This window comes from Balaenoptera acutorostrata, chromosome 10 (assembly GCF_949987535.1).
Source record: "Balaenoptera acutorostrata chromosome 10, mBalAcu1.1, whole genome shotgun sequence".
In the NCBI taxonomy this organism is placed as follows: Eukaryota; Metazoa; Chordata; class Mammalia; order Artiodactyla; family Balaenopteridae; genus Balaenoptera; species Balaenoptera acutorostrata.
Window position 1 is genome coordinate 27,939,727 of NC_080073.1, and position 17,769 is coordinate 27,957,495.

General features: G+C 48.5%; 1 protein-coding gene across 3 annotated transcripts in view; it reads right to left on the minus strand.

Annotated features, from left to right (window-relative positions):
• Positions 1 to 17,769, minus strand: part of PTPRG (protein tyrosine phosphatase receptor type G) — a 731,557-nt gene that overhangs the window by 80,477 nt on the left and 633,311 nt on the right. For 2 of the 3 annotated variants that reach the window (XM_007192373.3, XM_007192375.3), the window contains exon 13: positions 8,530 to 8,662. In XM_007192373.3, the coding sequence (XP_007192435.2) occupies positions 8,530 to 8,662 (133 nt within the window). The remainder of the gene's footprint in view (positions 1 to 8,529; positions 8,663 to 17,769) is intronic. The other variant, XM_007192374.3, reaches the window with a different exon arrangement.

Below are 17,769 nucleotides of genomic sequence, written 5' to 3' on the forward strand. Positions count from 1 at the left end.
TGTTAGCGCATGCCCACACTTGACCTGACACGCATCTGTTTGTCTACCAGAGGCTCTGTTATGCCAACTCAAAATCCACACACATTTGTGGTTTGTGTCCCTTCCTATTTACTACACTGTCTCCCCCGAACATCCAGGGAAGAGAAAAATTGCAATGTCAACACAATGCACTTGCTTTCATGAACAGCATTCTTAATGAGGAGGCACCAACAGAGGGCAAAATTTCTGAACGTCTAAAGATGAGAGTAAAAGAGAGACCTTCTTCTATCTGCCTATGAAGCTAAATTGGTGTTGACTGATTTACCACGGAATTTACAGACAGCTCAGTCATGGGCTGAAGAGGGATGTGAATTTCTCAGATCAGAAAGTGAAATCCTTCTAATACCAAACTGCAACAAACCTGGGTTAGATGTTAAAATTCCCACTTTGAGTTTCCAGTTTTCTGTTCCAGAGTCTGTGTAGTTAGCTCAGCCCTATCTGAGTCTGAGAAGAAAAGCTGTTTTATACTTCTGGAAAGTTCTTTCCCAAGCTAGAATTACGGTCAATAAGATGCTCAATTTGTCATCAAGGTACGACAGCACTGATTAGCTGGAACTAAGAACAGAACAGATAGGTGATATTATTCAACATCAAAATCTATTCAGCTTCTAAAACACTTGAAAATACATATAGTTGGTCCTCAGGTTCTCTCCTTTGTGTTTTTGGCAAATCCAAAACATAGGATCTTTTCAACACACAAACGTGCTATAAAAACAGGCTGTGGAAGGAAGTAAATGCCTCCAGACAAGCTATTCCTCGTCTAGGCAAAACAATGTAATGATTAACACAGTGGGCAATGAAGTCAGAGTGGCTGGGTTCAAATCCAGGATCCACCAAAGATTAACACTGTGACTTATGATTTTACCAAGCCTCAGTTTTCTGATCTGCAAAATGGATGTTAATAATTCCAAGGATTCGAATGTTAATCCGCTTAGCACATGTGTATTATGGTGAATACTCAATAAAAGATTCTTGGCTGTTTAGGCCTTAACATATATGAAGCCATGTCAGGGTAAGACTTTCTTTCCTCATCAGAGAGAGAAGAGCTACCTTCAAAGCAATTTTCCTCAAGATAACAGAAAAAAAAAGAATTAAAAATATCTTCACAATACTGACAATTCGAAGTGGACGCTCATGTCTTGCTCACAGTTGCTAAGGTATTCTATGGAACAAGTTAATAAATAAACAAGCTGCATGCCCCAGCATACGGACTGGACACCCTGTATATATAGCTCTTTTCCCAGCATCAACCTCAAATTATGCAAATCGCAAAGAAACCTTCTCCAAAATTTCCTCTTCTTTCTGAGTGGCAGCAGCTGTGCTGCTCCAAGTCTTTTTCAGGAACGTCAGCACATTAATGCCATGTAACAGCTTGTCTTGGTAAGACGGGGGGCTGGAGCTCTTGGAACGTACTTTCCGACTGTAGTCATTCAAAAGGTGCGTTTTGTTACCATCTTGAGGAACAGGGCCAAAATGGCACACTTTAAAACGTACTGAATTGACTTCTTCTCCCTCGTTTCAATTGAAACGATTACAGCTCTGCACCATCGCATGTTGATACGGGTTACACGATTTAAAAGGCACACACAGGGCACCATTTATAAAAGGAGGCAAGTGCTAAGTGCTCATTGATTTTTCCTTGAGTTTATCTTTATCAGCTGTCCCACCGCCCTGACCCTGGTGCCAAAACGCTCTGCATGTTTCTTCCTAGCTTTACAGCACCTTGTGCATTGTTACAGATTTTACTACATCTCTTCAAGGCACACCTTTGCAAGGAGAGTCGGAGAGAGAACTACCTGTAACATCTCAGCCAACCGTATTTCAAAATAAACTTCTCCCACAAACCCATGTTGCTGCCTGTAAAAATGCTGCTCAAATAGCTCCCAATGGACCTCTGTATATCTTCCAGTTGACCAAAAGTATACGAGGTCTCTACCTGTATTTTTCAGTTTTGGCCAAATGTGATGTAACGAGACTAACAATTGGCCTCCAAAGGGGTCCCTTTCAGGAAACATACTCTTAACCCAATGATGCCAAAGGGCCTAAATATCTAAGGATACTTCTGGCTGTGCTCCACGAATATCAGTGCGCTCCCCAACTTATCCTGTGTCCTTGGGGCTGAGGGGCCATCTGTGGCCAATGGGGAGCAAACGGGAGTGGAGGATTACACTCCCGGGCCGTGCAGTTGAGAGCTAGGTGGCTCGTCGATTTTTCTGTCAATTTTTTCTCCACCACAGGTGGGAAAGGGCTGCCCAACCCCCCTCAGACTTCACACGGTGAGGACTCAGCTTCGTGTGGTTAGGCCACTGGGTGTCGGGGGGTATCTCCTGCAGCAGCTCCAGCAGCTGATTCCAGCACTGCCCAGGCTGGCCACCCGGCCTCAGTGTTGTTTCGGAAGGGACGGGGCTGTGGGTGGGGTCACATCCTTAGTTACTTAGGGTGAGCTCCTCTGGAATCGTCTCCAAGCCCATTAAGAGCATCACCCAAACCAATCATTAGCTTTATGGTCACCCTTCCCTCTTCGGGCCCAAAGTGGTTCTGCTCGGTAGGTTAACCTACATTTCTACTATCCTTAGCTCCCAACAGGCAACTTTTTTTATTTATTTATTTTTTAAATATTTATTTATTTATTTATTTATTTATGGCTGTGTTGGGTCTTCGTTTCTGTGCGAGGGCTTTCTCTAGTTGCGGCAAGCGGGGACCACTCTTCATCGCAGTGCGCGGGCCTCTCACCATCGCGGCCTCTCCTGTTGCGGAGCACAGGCTCCAGACGCGCAGGCTCAGTAATTGTGGCTCACGGGCCCAGTTGCTCCGTGGCATGTGGGATCTTCCCAGACCAGGGCTCGAACCCGTGTGCCCTGCATTGGCAGGCAGATTTTCAACCACTGCGCCACCAGGGAAGCCCCCCCAACAGGCAACTTTCAGCTACTTCTAGGGTAAGTACTTTGCACAACTGAGATCATGCAAAAGAAGGAATTCTAGAAGGAAATTCCGAAAGTTATTTTCAAGCCATGTGTTAAGCAGTGAACATATAATTGGGAAGTGTGTGCAGTCCTACAATATGATTACACGTCCGGGGCAGCATCTGTTTAGATCTGTAAACCTGATTTTCTTTATTCGAGAACAATGACTTCTCTTTAGGCACAGCAGGACCCAGAATTAAATTTGTATTTTTCTCTACAGTCAGGGATCTGATATTCACCGCCTGCCAGGTACTGGAACGAGCATTTCCTGGTGCTCAGACCTAATCCTCACACGAACTCATTGGCACATTTCTTAACTCTATTTTGCAGAGGACGCTGAAGGTGGTGGAGGAGTCTTGTCTAAGGTAGTGTTTCTCCCCCTTTTTCTCATAGGCACCTCCCCTAAGGGGCCTTTATCGACACTTTTTTTCCTAATCACACCCTCCCAATGAAATTTTAATATCAATGACAAACTGCATATCTGTGTATGTACTAGATATGTGTGTGTGTGTGTGTGTGTGTGTGTGTGTGTATATCTGTGCTTGATATACAAAAAGTCAGTTTTTTCACCTTCCCCAAACCCATTTTCACCGCTTTGGGGATGATCGCATTCCCGTTAGGAATATGTGCTCTAAGGCGACACACATGGTGAGGGACTGGTAAAGCCTGGCCCCAAATCCAGGCTGTCTGACTCTGGCCCGTGTTCGTACTTCACTTGCCAGCGTTTGCCGCTTTTCGTCTTGCCCTCGTGCAGCTTTGGCCCTTCATGCGTTTCCATCACTCTCAGGATAAGGCAGTGGCATCCGGGGCCTTCGTGATCGGGCCCCTCCTGTCCTCATGCTTTGTTCCAGCAACACCGAACCACAGGCGCCTGCTTACGAGAGGCCGGGTCCTCTCTCTCCAGCCCCACGCCTCCTTCACTGGCTTCGGACCGCTGTGTTTCAAGGCCCGGCTCGGGCATCAGATCCTCCAGGGAGCCTTCTCCGATGCCACCCCGCTCGCCCGGCCTGCTCCAAGTCCTGCCTACGTGCTGTCACAGCGGCTTGGGCTCGCTCCTCTCCATACACTCGCCATAGTCTTTGTTCACCTGACTGCGTCGCCCAGTGGACGGTGAGGGCCTCGAGGGAAGGGACATCAACCCTAAATCACCAGGCCCAGCACCGTGTGTGGCAGGCACTCCATAGCGCTTGCTGAATAGGAGCTGCAAGGGGCTCCATTGCCCACGGAGTAGTAAATTAGCTTTATTATTTCATAGCAGAACCCTTAGCTGAACCTTCTAGACTCCTGCATGCACTCTTTAATAATCCTGCACTTGAGACAGGATTGAAAGCACCCCCCATTCTTCCAGGGCATGACACATACACGTGTGACACCAGAGTCCTAGTGAGAACCCGAGGCTGGCCGCGCTGAGCTCACACGCCTGCCTTGTTTCTTTCCGGCTATTTACACATGTATTTCCCCTGCTATCCAAGTCTGAATTCCCTTTTCTTAGTGCAAATCCCTCCCCTCCTTGATTCCAATTTCCCAGCTTTTGGAGGGGACACCGCCCTCTTCTGTCTGCCTGGCACCTGCATCCAGTCGCCTCTCTGGGTCTTGACGGTCCTTTGGGGAACCACCCCTTGTCCACCTTCAATGCATGTGGTTTCGAGGGCAATGTCCTCATTTCTGGGCTCCAGAGTTAAATATAAGACCCGGGCCTGACAAGTCTTCATCCCCCTGGCTGCCAGAGGGCTCTGGGGATGGGTAAATAACCTGAGTCAGTCCTAAGACATGCCATCTTGGGGTTTCACTGGCACTACTGGAGGAGAGAAATTCCCTTTCCACTGGGATGGGGGGATGCAAGTCCAACATGGGCCAGAGGCCACCATGTGGAAACAGTCAGAGGGCCTTCCCAAGAGACAAGACCATACAGACAGAGAGAGTGCAGATCCCAGAGACAGAGTGAGGGAGAACGAGGCTCACAAAACATGCCGAGCCCCGTTTTCCTTGTTCTGTCTGCTGAGAAGAGCTGGGCCTGATGCTCCTGAACATCCAACGTCACGAATCAACCAACTCTTTCTTTCCTGTGCTTAAGGCAGTTGGGAAGAGATCCCTGTCAGCTGTAACAGAAATGGTCCTGACCAGTACTGGATGAGAACGATGCACACTCCTGAGCCCACGGCAGGCATTTCCACAAATGCTGGCTCCCCTTCCCTTCCCTGGTCAAAGAAAGCAGCTGAGCCTAACGGTCAGGCACTGGCACGACAGCCCCACGGATCCCAAGTCCACGTGACTTACAGCTGACCATCCAGCACGCTCCGCCTCCACAGGATTCAGTGTAGTACCAGGTATGTATCTCAGTGGTTCAATAAGTTTATGGATTCTACACTGAAGACATCTTGTGTTCAAAACCAGGGTCCACCACTTCCTGCAGAACCCTTCACGAGTCACGTGCCCGCCCTGAGCTTCTGCCCCTTACTTTTAATATGGGGATGGTAACATACACATTTGTCGCAAGGATCCCAGGAGATGGGGCCGGGAGAGGGCTTGGCACAGCGGCTGGTGCTCAAAAAGGACTCTGTGAACATCAGCAAACACCAACATCGTGCAAGGGACACTAGTGGAGAAACAATTCAGAGTCCTCGGCTTTCACTTCCAACGGTTTCATGAACCCATGCAATTGCAGTGAAAAGAGCCCTAAGTGAACACACAGAAACCAGAGCAATAGCTGTAAAGGCTCAGTCCTTGGTTGTAGAAACTGCCACCGTGGCGAGCTGGTTGGAACCCCCAGCGTCAAGGCCTGCCACCTGAGGAAACACTCCAGAAGGTTTTGATCTGCCTCAATGCTCTACTTAGGTCAAGTCTGTTTGCCAATCATCCGCTCTCACCGTGCCTCAAAAGGCAGGAGAGGAGCACTGCTGGTCTAGCTTCAAAACTGCATCGTCGAAGGGAAATACCCATCTTCTCTGCATTTACCCATTTTCTGTGTGAGCTCCCCAACGCTTCCCTCTTTCCCATTAATAATAAAGAAAAAAAAAAAGATGGACATTAAAAAGGTCTTTATCCCTCTAGGCTGTTCTCATGCTTAGCAAACTCATCCGTCCTGATGCTAGTTCAATTTTACTTTGCTTGCTCTGTAAGAATTTTCTCCTTCCCGCTCATTTTTGTGTACTGGCGTTAGGAGTTTGGTAAAAACTCATAGGCAGCGTCTACTGGAGGAGGTTTAAAGCTCTGGTTACTTTAAACCAACCTTTGAACATAAACATATATATGTATATATATAAGTAATATATATAAGACATTATACATATATTTTAAACATGAAATAATAATGTATTACTCAATACATATTTTTGATTCAGACTCACTGAGTTTGTCAAAAATATAAACAGTGTGAATTTCTAATGGGAAAAAACACCTTGAATGTAAGGGTCTTGAAAGCTCTCTTTATGACATTACACAGCCCCTTCCTGTAAGCAGCTTGCCATCAACATGTCTGCTTGGCCAAATGTCCATGGTCTTCTTTCGTCAGAGTGATCCATTCTCAGGTAGGCAGAGAGCCAAGGTGGGCCAACCAGAAACAACCCTGAGGTTTTTGCTAGAAATATTTGGAACAGGAACTTTTTCACACTGGGGTTGCTAGGGTTACCCAGCCTGGGGCAGCTGTGGGTTCTCTGTGCTCCTTTGTGGGGGGAGTCTGCAACTAAAGCCACACAGCACCAAAAAGAGCCAAGAGAAGGGCAGGCAGACCTTTCGTTACCTCTGTGTGCTCAGTTCAACCCGTGTTAGGCAGCCTCCCACTTACTAACGGGCTCCAGACAACTATTTGTTTGCAAACCACTGTCCTGGAGAAAGGATGGCATGGAGGTGAGTCTAGCATTTCTAGGCTCACCCTGAAACACAATATAATCCATCATCTAGCTGGTCTGTAGCACTAACAGGGCTATAGTTAGACGCCTGGGGAAGCCTCGGATGAACCCTTCCTTCTTCTCTTGTTCTTTCCAACTGAAAACAGACCTAGGGACACAGGCCAATCTGTCAGCAGATTCTGTTGATCCCACCTTCAGAATGTATCTATATCCAATCAGTTCCACAACCTGCACTGCTGCCCTCATGGGAGACACCATCACTCCTTCTGGGACCAGTTCAGTAGTCTTCTACCTGGTCTCTCTGCTTCTGCCCCTGTTCCTCTTCAGTGGTCTTTGCAGCATAGCCAAGTAATCCTGAAGTTAGATCACAACACTTCTCTACCAAACAGTACTTCTCTTAGAGTCAAAGGCAATGTGTTTACAATGGCCCACAAAGCGGTACCTGACCCAACTCCCTTCCATCCTGTTTCTTCCTGATACCCTCTCCTACCACTCTCCCCCATTCTCACCTGCTCCAGCCACACCTCTTGGCCATTCCCGGAACATACGAGGCGCACTCCTGCCTCAGGGCCTTTGCACATGCTGTTTCCTCTGCTTGGAACATGCCCCAGATGGAGCCCATTTGACTCCTTCCTCCTTTACGTCTTTGGACAAATACCACTCGCCAGGCAGGCCTTCCTTAACCACTCTGACCACTCACCGCTAAGCCTCAGCATCTCCCCTCTGCTTTCCAGATTTAGTTTTCTCCATTATACACTTACCACCACCTTGTTTGCTTTATTTATTGCCTGTCTCCCCCACTAAGATGTAAGCTCCATGAGAGAAGAGTGTCTGGCACACAACAGGGGCTCAAAGTTCATCAAATGAATGGAAAGAAGGGAGGGAGGGAGGGAAATATGACACCTATTCATCCCTGATGAAGCTTGTTAAAGGGCAGAAGCTTCCTACATCAGTCAGAGAGGTGAAGGCAGCCAGGCCAACCGTGGGCCAGCCTGCTTCACTCAGTTAAACTGGCTGAGAGAGTGTAGCTGAAAAAACACACAACTTTTAAATAGAAGCTGCAAGCAGGCTTCCCGTGGGAAGCAGTGAGAACCAGTTCAAGGATGATGCTAATATAAGGATGACTTGCCATCAGCCATCTTTATCCTACGTGTATCAAATGCCACATAACGTGATAAACGTTTTCCTATCACCGAATTTTCAGCAAAGGGCTATGAAAAAAATTTTCAGGTCAAGAGGAGCTATTATATGGATACGACAAAGTGAAGCACGGTCTCAGGGAAACTGGAAATGCTATGAAACTTATTAACTCATTTTGCAGGTTTAGGAACTAAAGCTCAAAGTGGAAATGGGATTTGTTGCCAGCAAGTAGCAGGCCTGGGATTTGAACCCAGATCTCCCTGATTCCCAAGCAAAAGCCTCTTTGGCACTAAATCCCTAGAAGCTCATCATGAGTGCCTTCATCTCAATAGTGGCTCTATCCCACCGGCTTCTTGCAGATAAAGCGGATCTCCCAGGTGGTGACACTAGAAACACTCCAGCTACCTTACCTTTCTGAATGAAGAGGCCATGGGCTTCCCCTCCCCTCGGGCCAGCACCCACCCCCCGGCCAGGGCAGCGTGCTGACAGCACAACCCGACGCCCACACCCCCTCTGTCAGTGCTGCCTGGCCGACTCACCTCCAGTAAACTAGCACAGCAATGAGAAGGATGAGGCACACGAAGGTCAAGGCTGATACCACAATCAGAGGGACGATCCACTCCATCCTCCCGGGAGAAGGGCGGCTTATCATTCCAGAGGTGTTCTTTTCTGCTGCAAAGAGAAACCATGCCAGTTAGAGGACAGAGGCTAGCCGAGCCAGGGAGCTGGGAGCCAGAGTGTGATGGAGATTTCTGCTCCAGTTTTGGGTGGTTTCTGGAGAACAAGGCTACCTGGTGACGAGGGGCAATCTGCAGCCCACACTGCTTCCCACTGAGTCCCAAGCCAAATGGGACCTTTTCTGCAGGCTGCACCCTGTAATCACCAGTGGGATGGATTTGCAGGTAGCGTGCAAGATGTTGGTAGGAAGAGTTGCACAGAAGACAGAGACCCAGCCTCACTCCAAGAACATTACTGTCCCCGAGCGGCCTTTGGATACACTGAAGAAATGTGCTCAAGTCGGAATGTAGCACAAAACTTGCCCGTGGAAAGAGGCGGGGGAGCCTTGCAGGTCAGCCAAGGCAGGAGGGATGGAGGCAACGATGGGTTTTACTAAGATAACCGGCTGTGACTACAATGGGTACGTATTTCTTTGTCTGCTTAGCATCTGTTACCCCTTCCTCTAGTAACTGCACCCATTTCTGCTTTGGGAAACCACCTCTCCCCTGCAGACAGTCCTGGTGGGACAACTGTCCAAGTGTGGGCCCCCCCCGGCTCCTGGCCAAGGGTAGGGGCAGGACGCAAGCTAAGGCAATGGTGCTCTCACCCCAGAATCTCAACGAGCCACTCGAAGTCTGAGCAACAGCGCCTCCCAGCAGGAGCACCCGGACTCCTCTGCCTACCACTTCCCACCACCCAGATCCCCAGAGATCCTGTTTTTCCTCAAATATGGTTCACGAGCTTTCCCTCTGATCTCACCTCCCACCTGCCCCCTCTCCCCATCCTTCTAAAAGCTCGCAGACTGGTGGCCACGCCTCGCTCTGCTCCTAGCGCACATCGGCCGCCCAACAGCAGCCAGTGCCGGGGTTAAGCGGGGAAGCTTGTGCAGTGGTCCAGGACTCTCTCTGGTCAACCAGTGCCTCTTACCCCGGCAGCTCCTCCTGTCTCTCTCCAGCCCCGAGGATCTTCACAAGTCCCCAGCAGCCTCACGTGAGAACCTAGTCTCTTGAACTGCGGGGTCAATGCCTGGAAATCTCCAGGTAGCCCGAATGGAGCTCAGACGCGGTGCGGGGCTGGGAAGAGCCGGGTACACAGAGACGGTCACGGAGGCACGCGGCGAGAAAGTGAAGGTTCACTGTGACCGCACGGAGAAGCCCACGGAGTCATCCACAGCTGGCTGCAGGCTGACCCGTGCTCAGCAAGGATTCCTCCTGCTCTGCAAAAACGAGGCCAGCCTGCAGCCAGCCCCGGGCGTCCGTCTGCTGGATGGACTAAATGCACGGCTAATCAGGCTGGGTTTCCAAGAGAGAGGAGGTGGGCTGAGCAGGAAAGAGATAACTGTCCCTGGCAGGAGACTGTTAAAGAGGCAAGACCTGGAGTGAAGAAGAAATGGGTTACAGCATTTTTACTGGGTTTCCTCGAATGTACTGGACCTTGATGCCCTCCTTTGTTTCATGCACAGGCAGGGCCAGATTTATGCCCAGCTCACAGGTAAAAAGACACAGAGGCACACTTTGATTAAAAATCACAGCAGGGCAGCTGGCGGTTTATAAACTGCCTTCCTAACTGTGCCAGCCCGTTTCTCGATATCCCTTGCTCCACAACTTTTCATCAGGCAAGCTATTTGTCAAGCCCCGACTGTATGCCAGGCACGGTGCTAGGGGAGGCGGATGCAGCAGAACATCAGACAGGAACAACCTTGTGCCCGTGGGGCAGGAATTTACAGGGGGAGAAGCAGACACATGACCCAGCAATTAGAATAAAATGAACGTGACGCCAGGGGAAGCACAACGGGTACAGGGGAACAGCTGTCCTAGCCCAGGAATTCTGGAGGGGCTTCCTGACGTTCGGGTGGGAGCTGAAGGATGAAGGGGAGCTAGCCAAGGGCAAGGGCAGATGTCTTCTGGAGAGAGTGCACTGAAGCGGTGGGGTTAGAGGACACCTCAGCCAGGGTCTGTAGGCTGAATTACGGGCACCGCTTTTAGGCCCCAGGGCTTGCAGTGGAACTCACTGCAGTATTGTAAGCTGAGGCAGACAAGCATCAGATGTGCAGTCTATCCCTCAATATAATGCTTTAATTGCAAAGCTCTGGTCGCCAGCCACACTTTCCCCCATTGTTCTTGTATTTTTAGATAAAGCAGGGATTTTAATTAGGCATTTATGGGATTTTGATTATGTAGCTCTTACATGGTATGAGTTAACTGGGTTAGAATGTGTAAATACACGTGCGGCAAGAACCACAGATGCAAATGAGGATAATTTTGCAGGGCTCCAGCAGGGGGCAGCCCAGCCAGGTAATAATCTGGCTGGCAGTGGGGAATCGCCAAGCCCGGATGGTCCTGTTAATGGAAAATATGGCAGGAGGGCTGACATTACAGGCCACACGTCCAAGGAACTCACTATCCACTGTGGGAAGCCCCTGCATACCCAGGGTCTTATTTCTTTCCTTGCCTTCTTACAGAAAAGGATTCTTGCCTGGGCAACTACACAGCAGGCAGCTGTGGGCAGGAGACCGAATGCAAACTCCAGGTCCTTTTCATCCTCAATCACTGAAAAGGACCCTTCGCCAAAACTGTCCCTCAGGTTTCACCACTGAGCTACTTCTCTTTCTAATGTTTCATGGCGCTGTGTAAGGTTTTTTGTTGTTGTTGTTTTTGTGAGGGGATGGAGGAGTGAACACATCAGAAATCCTTCTCTGGACAGCCCCCGAATGGCGGTTTCTATGGAGGAGAACTCAGGCTGGCAACAACTTGCAGTGTGAGAGAGAGACCTAAGGAAATTATTCTGACGGCAGTTTAATCTTGGCCTGGACTAATGACTGGCAGCCAGATTTGCCCGAGCCTTTTACATAAAGGTCAGGCAAATGTAGGAGTGCTACTGGATTTCCACGTGGGCATGATAAAGCTGAGTTCATGTTAAAATTCACAGTACTGCTTTGCCTTTGCAGTACCAGGAGCCTGGAATTTCATTCCATGGCCACACAGTCATGTGGAATCTTCCTGTCACTCTGCTGAGGAATCCCACACTGCCCTCAGGGACAGCAAAACCCTTCCTGAGTGGGCCTTCCTCCCACCCCATCCTCTCCTGCTGCGCCCCCTGCAATGGGTCCCGGCCACACACCCACCCAGTGACCATGCTGGGCCACGGTCCCACCTCTCTGCCTTTGTCCCTGCTGATCTCACTGCCAGGAACACCTTTCCCACTCTGCCCTCAGAAGCTCCTCTTGGTCCCTCAATCCTGGTTCAGGGCCTACCTTCTCTGTGAAGCCTCCCCAAACCCTCGGTCTGTGCTCTGGAGGGCAGAGTAAAGATCACAGGTTCAAATCCTGGCTCTGCCACCTTCTACGTGACCTCTAACCAATAACTTAAATCAGTTTAGGCCTGGAGTTCTTCATCTATAAAATGGAATAAAAGAACCTACTTCATAGAGGTGGTGGGAAAACCTAAGATGCACGTAGAACGCTTAGAAGTGTGGCCGGCATTGAGCAAATGCTAAGTAAATACTCTCATTCTCGCCATGGTGGTTGTCGCTGTGCACTTCTTTTACGGCACACATCACACTCAATTACAAGTGCTCTTTTACTACTTACTGTAAGCTCCCCCAAAGCAGGGCTGATTTTCTCTGTATATAGAACAGTAATAAAGCTCTGTCTCCTACTAGCTATGCAACTCTGGGCAAGTTACTTAACCTCTCCGGGCCTCAGTTTTCTCATCTGTAAATGGAAATAATAATATCGCTCACTACATCGTGGGTGGCGTGAGGATTACATGAGCTAATGCAATAAAACACTTAGCACGTTGCCTGGCAACCACAAGCACCTGGTTAACATTATCAACTGTGATGATGATCATCACCATCCCCACCCACCACCCGCAGCATCACTAATTATCATCATCACCACCACCTTCCTCTCCTGCTTCAACACCCTAGCACAGCGCCGGGCAGATGCTGAGCGCTCATCGGGTGTTTGCTGAATCTGAATCCCGCTGTAATAAATGAGGGCATGTGTGGCGACCACACAGAACCTCAGATGGGTTCTATGGGCATCAGCAGCAGGGGGCTGCCTGTGAGGAGACCGCCAGTGAAGAGCCAGAAGCTCAAAGTCTGCCCTGAGACAAGCGTGCACTACGCTTCGTGCCATCCTTCAGGAGAGACGCTTGTCCCACTGCCCGACTCAATCTGTGGCCCAGCAGGCCCTCAAAGGAGAAAGTATAATCAAACAGTGAACTACCAGAAGCTACTAGGGACACATAACATGCCACCTGAGCTGGGTATACATTCTCTTCCTCCTTTGCTTCAGTCTCCTGACAATCTTCCCCACGTCAAGGCCCCCAGAGACTAGAACATACTATCAACTTTTCAGAGAAACCAAGATCCTGCCCTTCAGAGGCAGGCAGACCTGATTACAAATTCTGGCTTAGGCCTTTCTAGCTGTGTGACTTTGGATAAGTGACTGCCTGTCTCTGAGCCTCTGGTCCGTCCTCTGTCAAAGGGAAACAGATGATAATGCTCACCTCTCAGGGGACTTAGAAGGATTAAATGAGATAATCCGTGCAAAGCAGATTGTGCCAGATGCAAAACGAAATCACGGGGCCTCTTGTTCAGAAATTATTAAAGAGTTTCAAGAAACGACAGCAGAACGTGAAGGCAAACACAGGGCCTTCTGAGCACAGGGCTGTGTGACGGCACGGGCTGCATCCTCAGAAAGCCAGCCTTGACCAGTCAAGCACTGAGCACAGTGCCCGCGTCCAGAGAATGTCCGTTCTTCCTTTCAATGGAACCAAGCAACGGCGCTGACGGTGTGATAAAATAAGGTGCTCCCAACTGTTAGGAGCAGCGCACTTTCATTCAGAGCTTCACTCGTATCCCAGCCGCCTCCTGAAAGGTCCAGCAGAGCTTGGCTGCCCTGTTCCTGGAAGGTTTGCCCCTCTCCGTGATGCCCGAATCCTGACACCAGGACAAGTGCAGGACCTCTGGGTTAATGCACCTCCTTCTCGCCTCCATCTCCGATTTGTCCAGCTGGTTTGGTTTTGCCAGCAGGCCTAGCCCTTCGATTCCTGCCTGCCATGGGTTGTGTGAACTGGCAGCCCACAGATGTGTCTGGCTGGGCACCCCTCCCCCGGGAATTATTAATTAAATTGTGAGTTAGTTGCCAAGGTTTAATAAACAATAGAGTTCGCAAAAAAATCAAAATCAAAATTAAAAAAAAAAAAAGGGAATCTTCTCCTGGAAATGTTCAAAACTGGCTAGCAACACAGGTCTGAATTCCCACATGGCAAACATCAGCTAGAACCAAGCAGCACACTCTCTAAGACAGGGCATGGCTCATCAGTTTGCCACAGTCCTCACTGCTCCCTAATGTCTCACATCAGACCTGCTTTCTTCACTCCTGACTCCTGTTGCCAGCTCCCTCTGGCCAGTCAAATTTCTGTCTGCAGGATGGTACTCTGACCCAAAGAATCAGCAGAACAACGCACACACCTGGGACTTTTACAAAGGCCTTATCATCAAAAGCAAAAATCATGGTTTAATAAAACTCCTGACCAGGATTCTAAAATTACTAATTCGGCTCGAGAGAAGAGGCTGCTTCTGACCAGGCAGCTTTCCCAATTCCATATTTATTTTCAAAGAGATTTTATTTTTCAACCAATTAGAAATGAATCAGACAGTTGCTCCATCTATAAACGTGGGCCATTCCTCTCTGTGAACTTGGACCTTCTTCATACTCTTTCCAGGGCTGCATCTTGCTGGTCTGTGTGTAAGAGGATAAAAATGGAAAGGAGGTATCAACTTACACCCCCCTCTCCCCCCATGGATGTGATGTGCAGATGAGGGGCTGCTAGGAGGGTCAGAAGATGTGAGGGCAGGCAGGGCCGGGACTCAGAGAATGAGCCGGTTTCAGAAATGTCTTCCAGTGGAAACTTATGGCAAAATGCTGTCCAATACCTAACCCTCTCTGAGCATCTGTGGGAGGGAGGTAATGGTTTAATGACCTCCCCACAGCCCTTCCTCCTCCCAGCTTTTATTTCAGCATCCACCAGAATCTGAGTAAAGTGCCTCCATTCTGCTTTTTCCAAAAAATTAAAAAAAAAAAAAAAAAAAAAAAGAAAAACAGTTTTCAGTGGCATATGTCATCACTGAATTAATGCTGTTTGCCTTTTACTGGCTTGGCTCTCATCCCAGTAGAAGCAAATAAAAACGGAGTACAATGTACTATAAATGCTACAGGCAGTGAGACATCAGATGGACCTTTCTGAAACGCTTCCTACCCCACAGTAAGGGCTCAACTTCTGCTTCAGGACAAGAACTCCTACGTGGTCAAGACTAAAATGAGCTTGGATCTGAGAGGCCACTCTCAGGAGTTGGGGAAAGTAGGATTCTTTCGCTTTTCAAGAAAGATTAGGAGCAGGACAACCTGCACGCTCAGACATCTACAGCCGGGTTCAGTTGCGCACAACTGGACCGCATTTGTTCTGATAAGGCCACTCCTTCAAAACCACCCGCAGCTGTGAATTAAGGCACTGGTTTTTTTAAAAAAACTGTGGTAAAACACACATAAAAGTCACCGTCTTAACCATGTCTAACAGTACAGTTCAGTAGGGGTAAGCATATCACACTGTTGTGCAACCGATTTCCAGAATCTGTTTTTCATCTGCAAAACTGAAACTCTGTACCTTTTAAACAGCAATTCCCCAGCACCCTGACCCCAGCTCCTGGCAACCACCATCCTACTTTCTGCCTTACGACTTGACTACACTCTAGGCACCTCACATAAGCGGAATCATATATATATATATGTGGAATCATATACATATATATATATTTGTCTTTTTGGGACTGGCTTATTTCACTAATGAAATAAGTCCTCAAGGTTCATCCATGTTGTAGCATGTGACACGATTTCCTTCTTTTTTAAGGCTGAATAATATTCCACTATAGGTATATACCACATTTTGTTCATCTATTCGTCGGTCATTTGGGTTGCTTCCACCCCTTGGCTACTATAAATAATGCTGCTATGAACATGAGTGTACAAATATCTCTTCAAGACCCTGCTTTCAATTCTCTTGGGTAAGTACCCATAAGTGGGATTGCTGAATCATATGGTAATGCTATTTTTAATTTCGGGGGGAAACTCCTTACTGTTTCCCAAGTGGCTGTACCACTTTACATTCCCACCAACAGTGCACAAGGGTCCCCATTTCTTCACATCCTCACCAACACCTTATTTTCCAGTTTGCTTTGGTTTGGGGGTTTCGTGGTAGCCCAGTAAACAGGCGGCCGCTTTTTTATAGGGCCACAAAATTTGTCTTATTTTTCTGGAGCCCTGGCATTAGCTAAACCACTGTTGCAGAGACATGATTGTGGGTTACAAATACATATATTCTCCTGCAACGGGACATGGGTTCCATGTTCCGATTACCATGTCTGAGCTGCATTTAGAGCATCCGTCATGTGTTTCAATTTATATCACCACTAGGAGTTCTCATCAATAAGCCCTCCTTACCATTTCACACAGAGCTCACTTAATCAGACTCAACAGTGGAACTGTCATGTGTATTTCCAATAGGTGCTGGAAAATTGAGGGCGTTTGATAAATCCCAATTTAATTCGAAGTCCCATACATACGGCAGGTCCTCATCTACCAGAAATCGCCACCACAGACACGTCATTGCAACGTCACGTGACTCTGCCATCAGTCAGGACTCATGTCAGACACATCGCTCCTTACAACCTGAATTCCTGACCCCAGCCTCTCTGGAAACCTCCTTGTGTCTGGCTGCCTGCACTAAGAGATATACAGGCTGTCCTAGTTCAAAGATCCCTCAGTGGGGGGCAGAAACTTCCAAGGACCCAGACACTTCCTGGGAGGAAACTAAATTGCACTGGTGCCTTCAGGGCACCCGAGCTAGTTCTTTCCAACACGCCCAGGAAGATCCCAGCCGAGAGCCGGGGCAAGCAGAATTACGTAGAAAACTTCTCCCCACAAAAAGCCTTACCAACAAAACTAGCCCAGGCTGCAAACTGCCACGGTAGTCCATACGAGTGCCTGTTGTATTTTATTTTAAATAAAGTATGCAACATTTTCCTACCTCCATATACCCCAGCTGAGCTTCACATTCATGATGTCTGCCCTATCTTCAGGAGCCTGTATTGCTACTTCCTTCTGACCTTAAATTAACTACTATTTTTTCCCTCAAGTAAACTTCTTTGAAAAGGAACTTTATGTTAATACTATAAATCATAGCTTCTCCACCACGGCGCTATCAACACTTTGGACCAGGTCGTTCTTGGTTGCGGGGCTGGTCTGTGCCCTGTGGGGTGTTTAGCAGCTTCCTTGGTCTCTTCCCACTAAATGCTAGTAGCAGCCCCCGCCTCAGTCATGATCACCAAAAATGTTTCCAGGTATTGCCAAATATCCCTGCAGGGAAGGGGAACACAATCATCACTCTGGTTGAGAACCTGTGCCATCAATTTAAAAATGGTATCTTTTTAAAAGTACACATTCAAATACTCGTTTAATAATTAATAATTCACCTGAAACCATGTTGTGTTGCCCACTCAGGGAGCAAGCCCCTAAGCCGGGATGCAGGCAGCACCACGGCGGAGTCAGGGCCCATGTCTGAGCCCCGGTCTCGCCACGTCTTGCCCGGGGCACGTTCCTTAACCGTCTGAGCCTCGGTTCCCTCACTGGTCTAATGGCAACAAGGACAGCACAGGCCTCCCGGGGGATAAGTGACATCACATTTTGGCTTTTAGCACAGACAACACCAGCATGGAACAAATGTTAACCAGTGATGTAATTATTTTTATAATCAAAGGTTTTTCTTTAGAGCTTGAAAGTTCCAAAGAGGTGCCCAGAGGAGTGGGGTTTGCCCAAAAGGAGTGGAGTGGCTGGAGTTTAGCACCCTTGACTCTGGCTCAGAGCAGAGCAGCAGCCCTAAGTCTCCGACCAACACAGTCCATTCCTAGCTCAGGGGCAGGACAAAGGCCAGCCAGGGGCCAGTTCTGGCCTGGAGACTGTACTTTCCTGACCCCTAAACTGGACTGTCTCTTGAGCT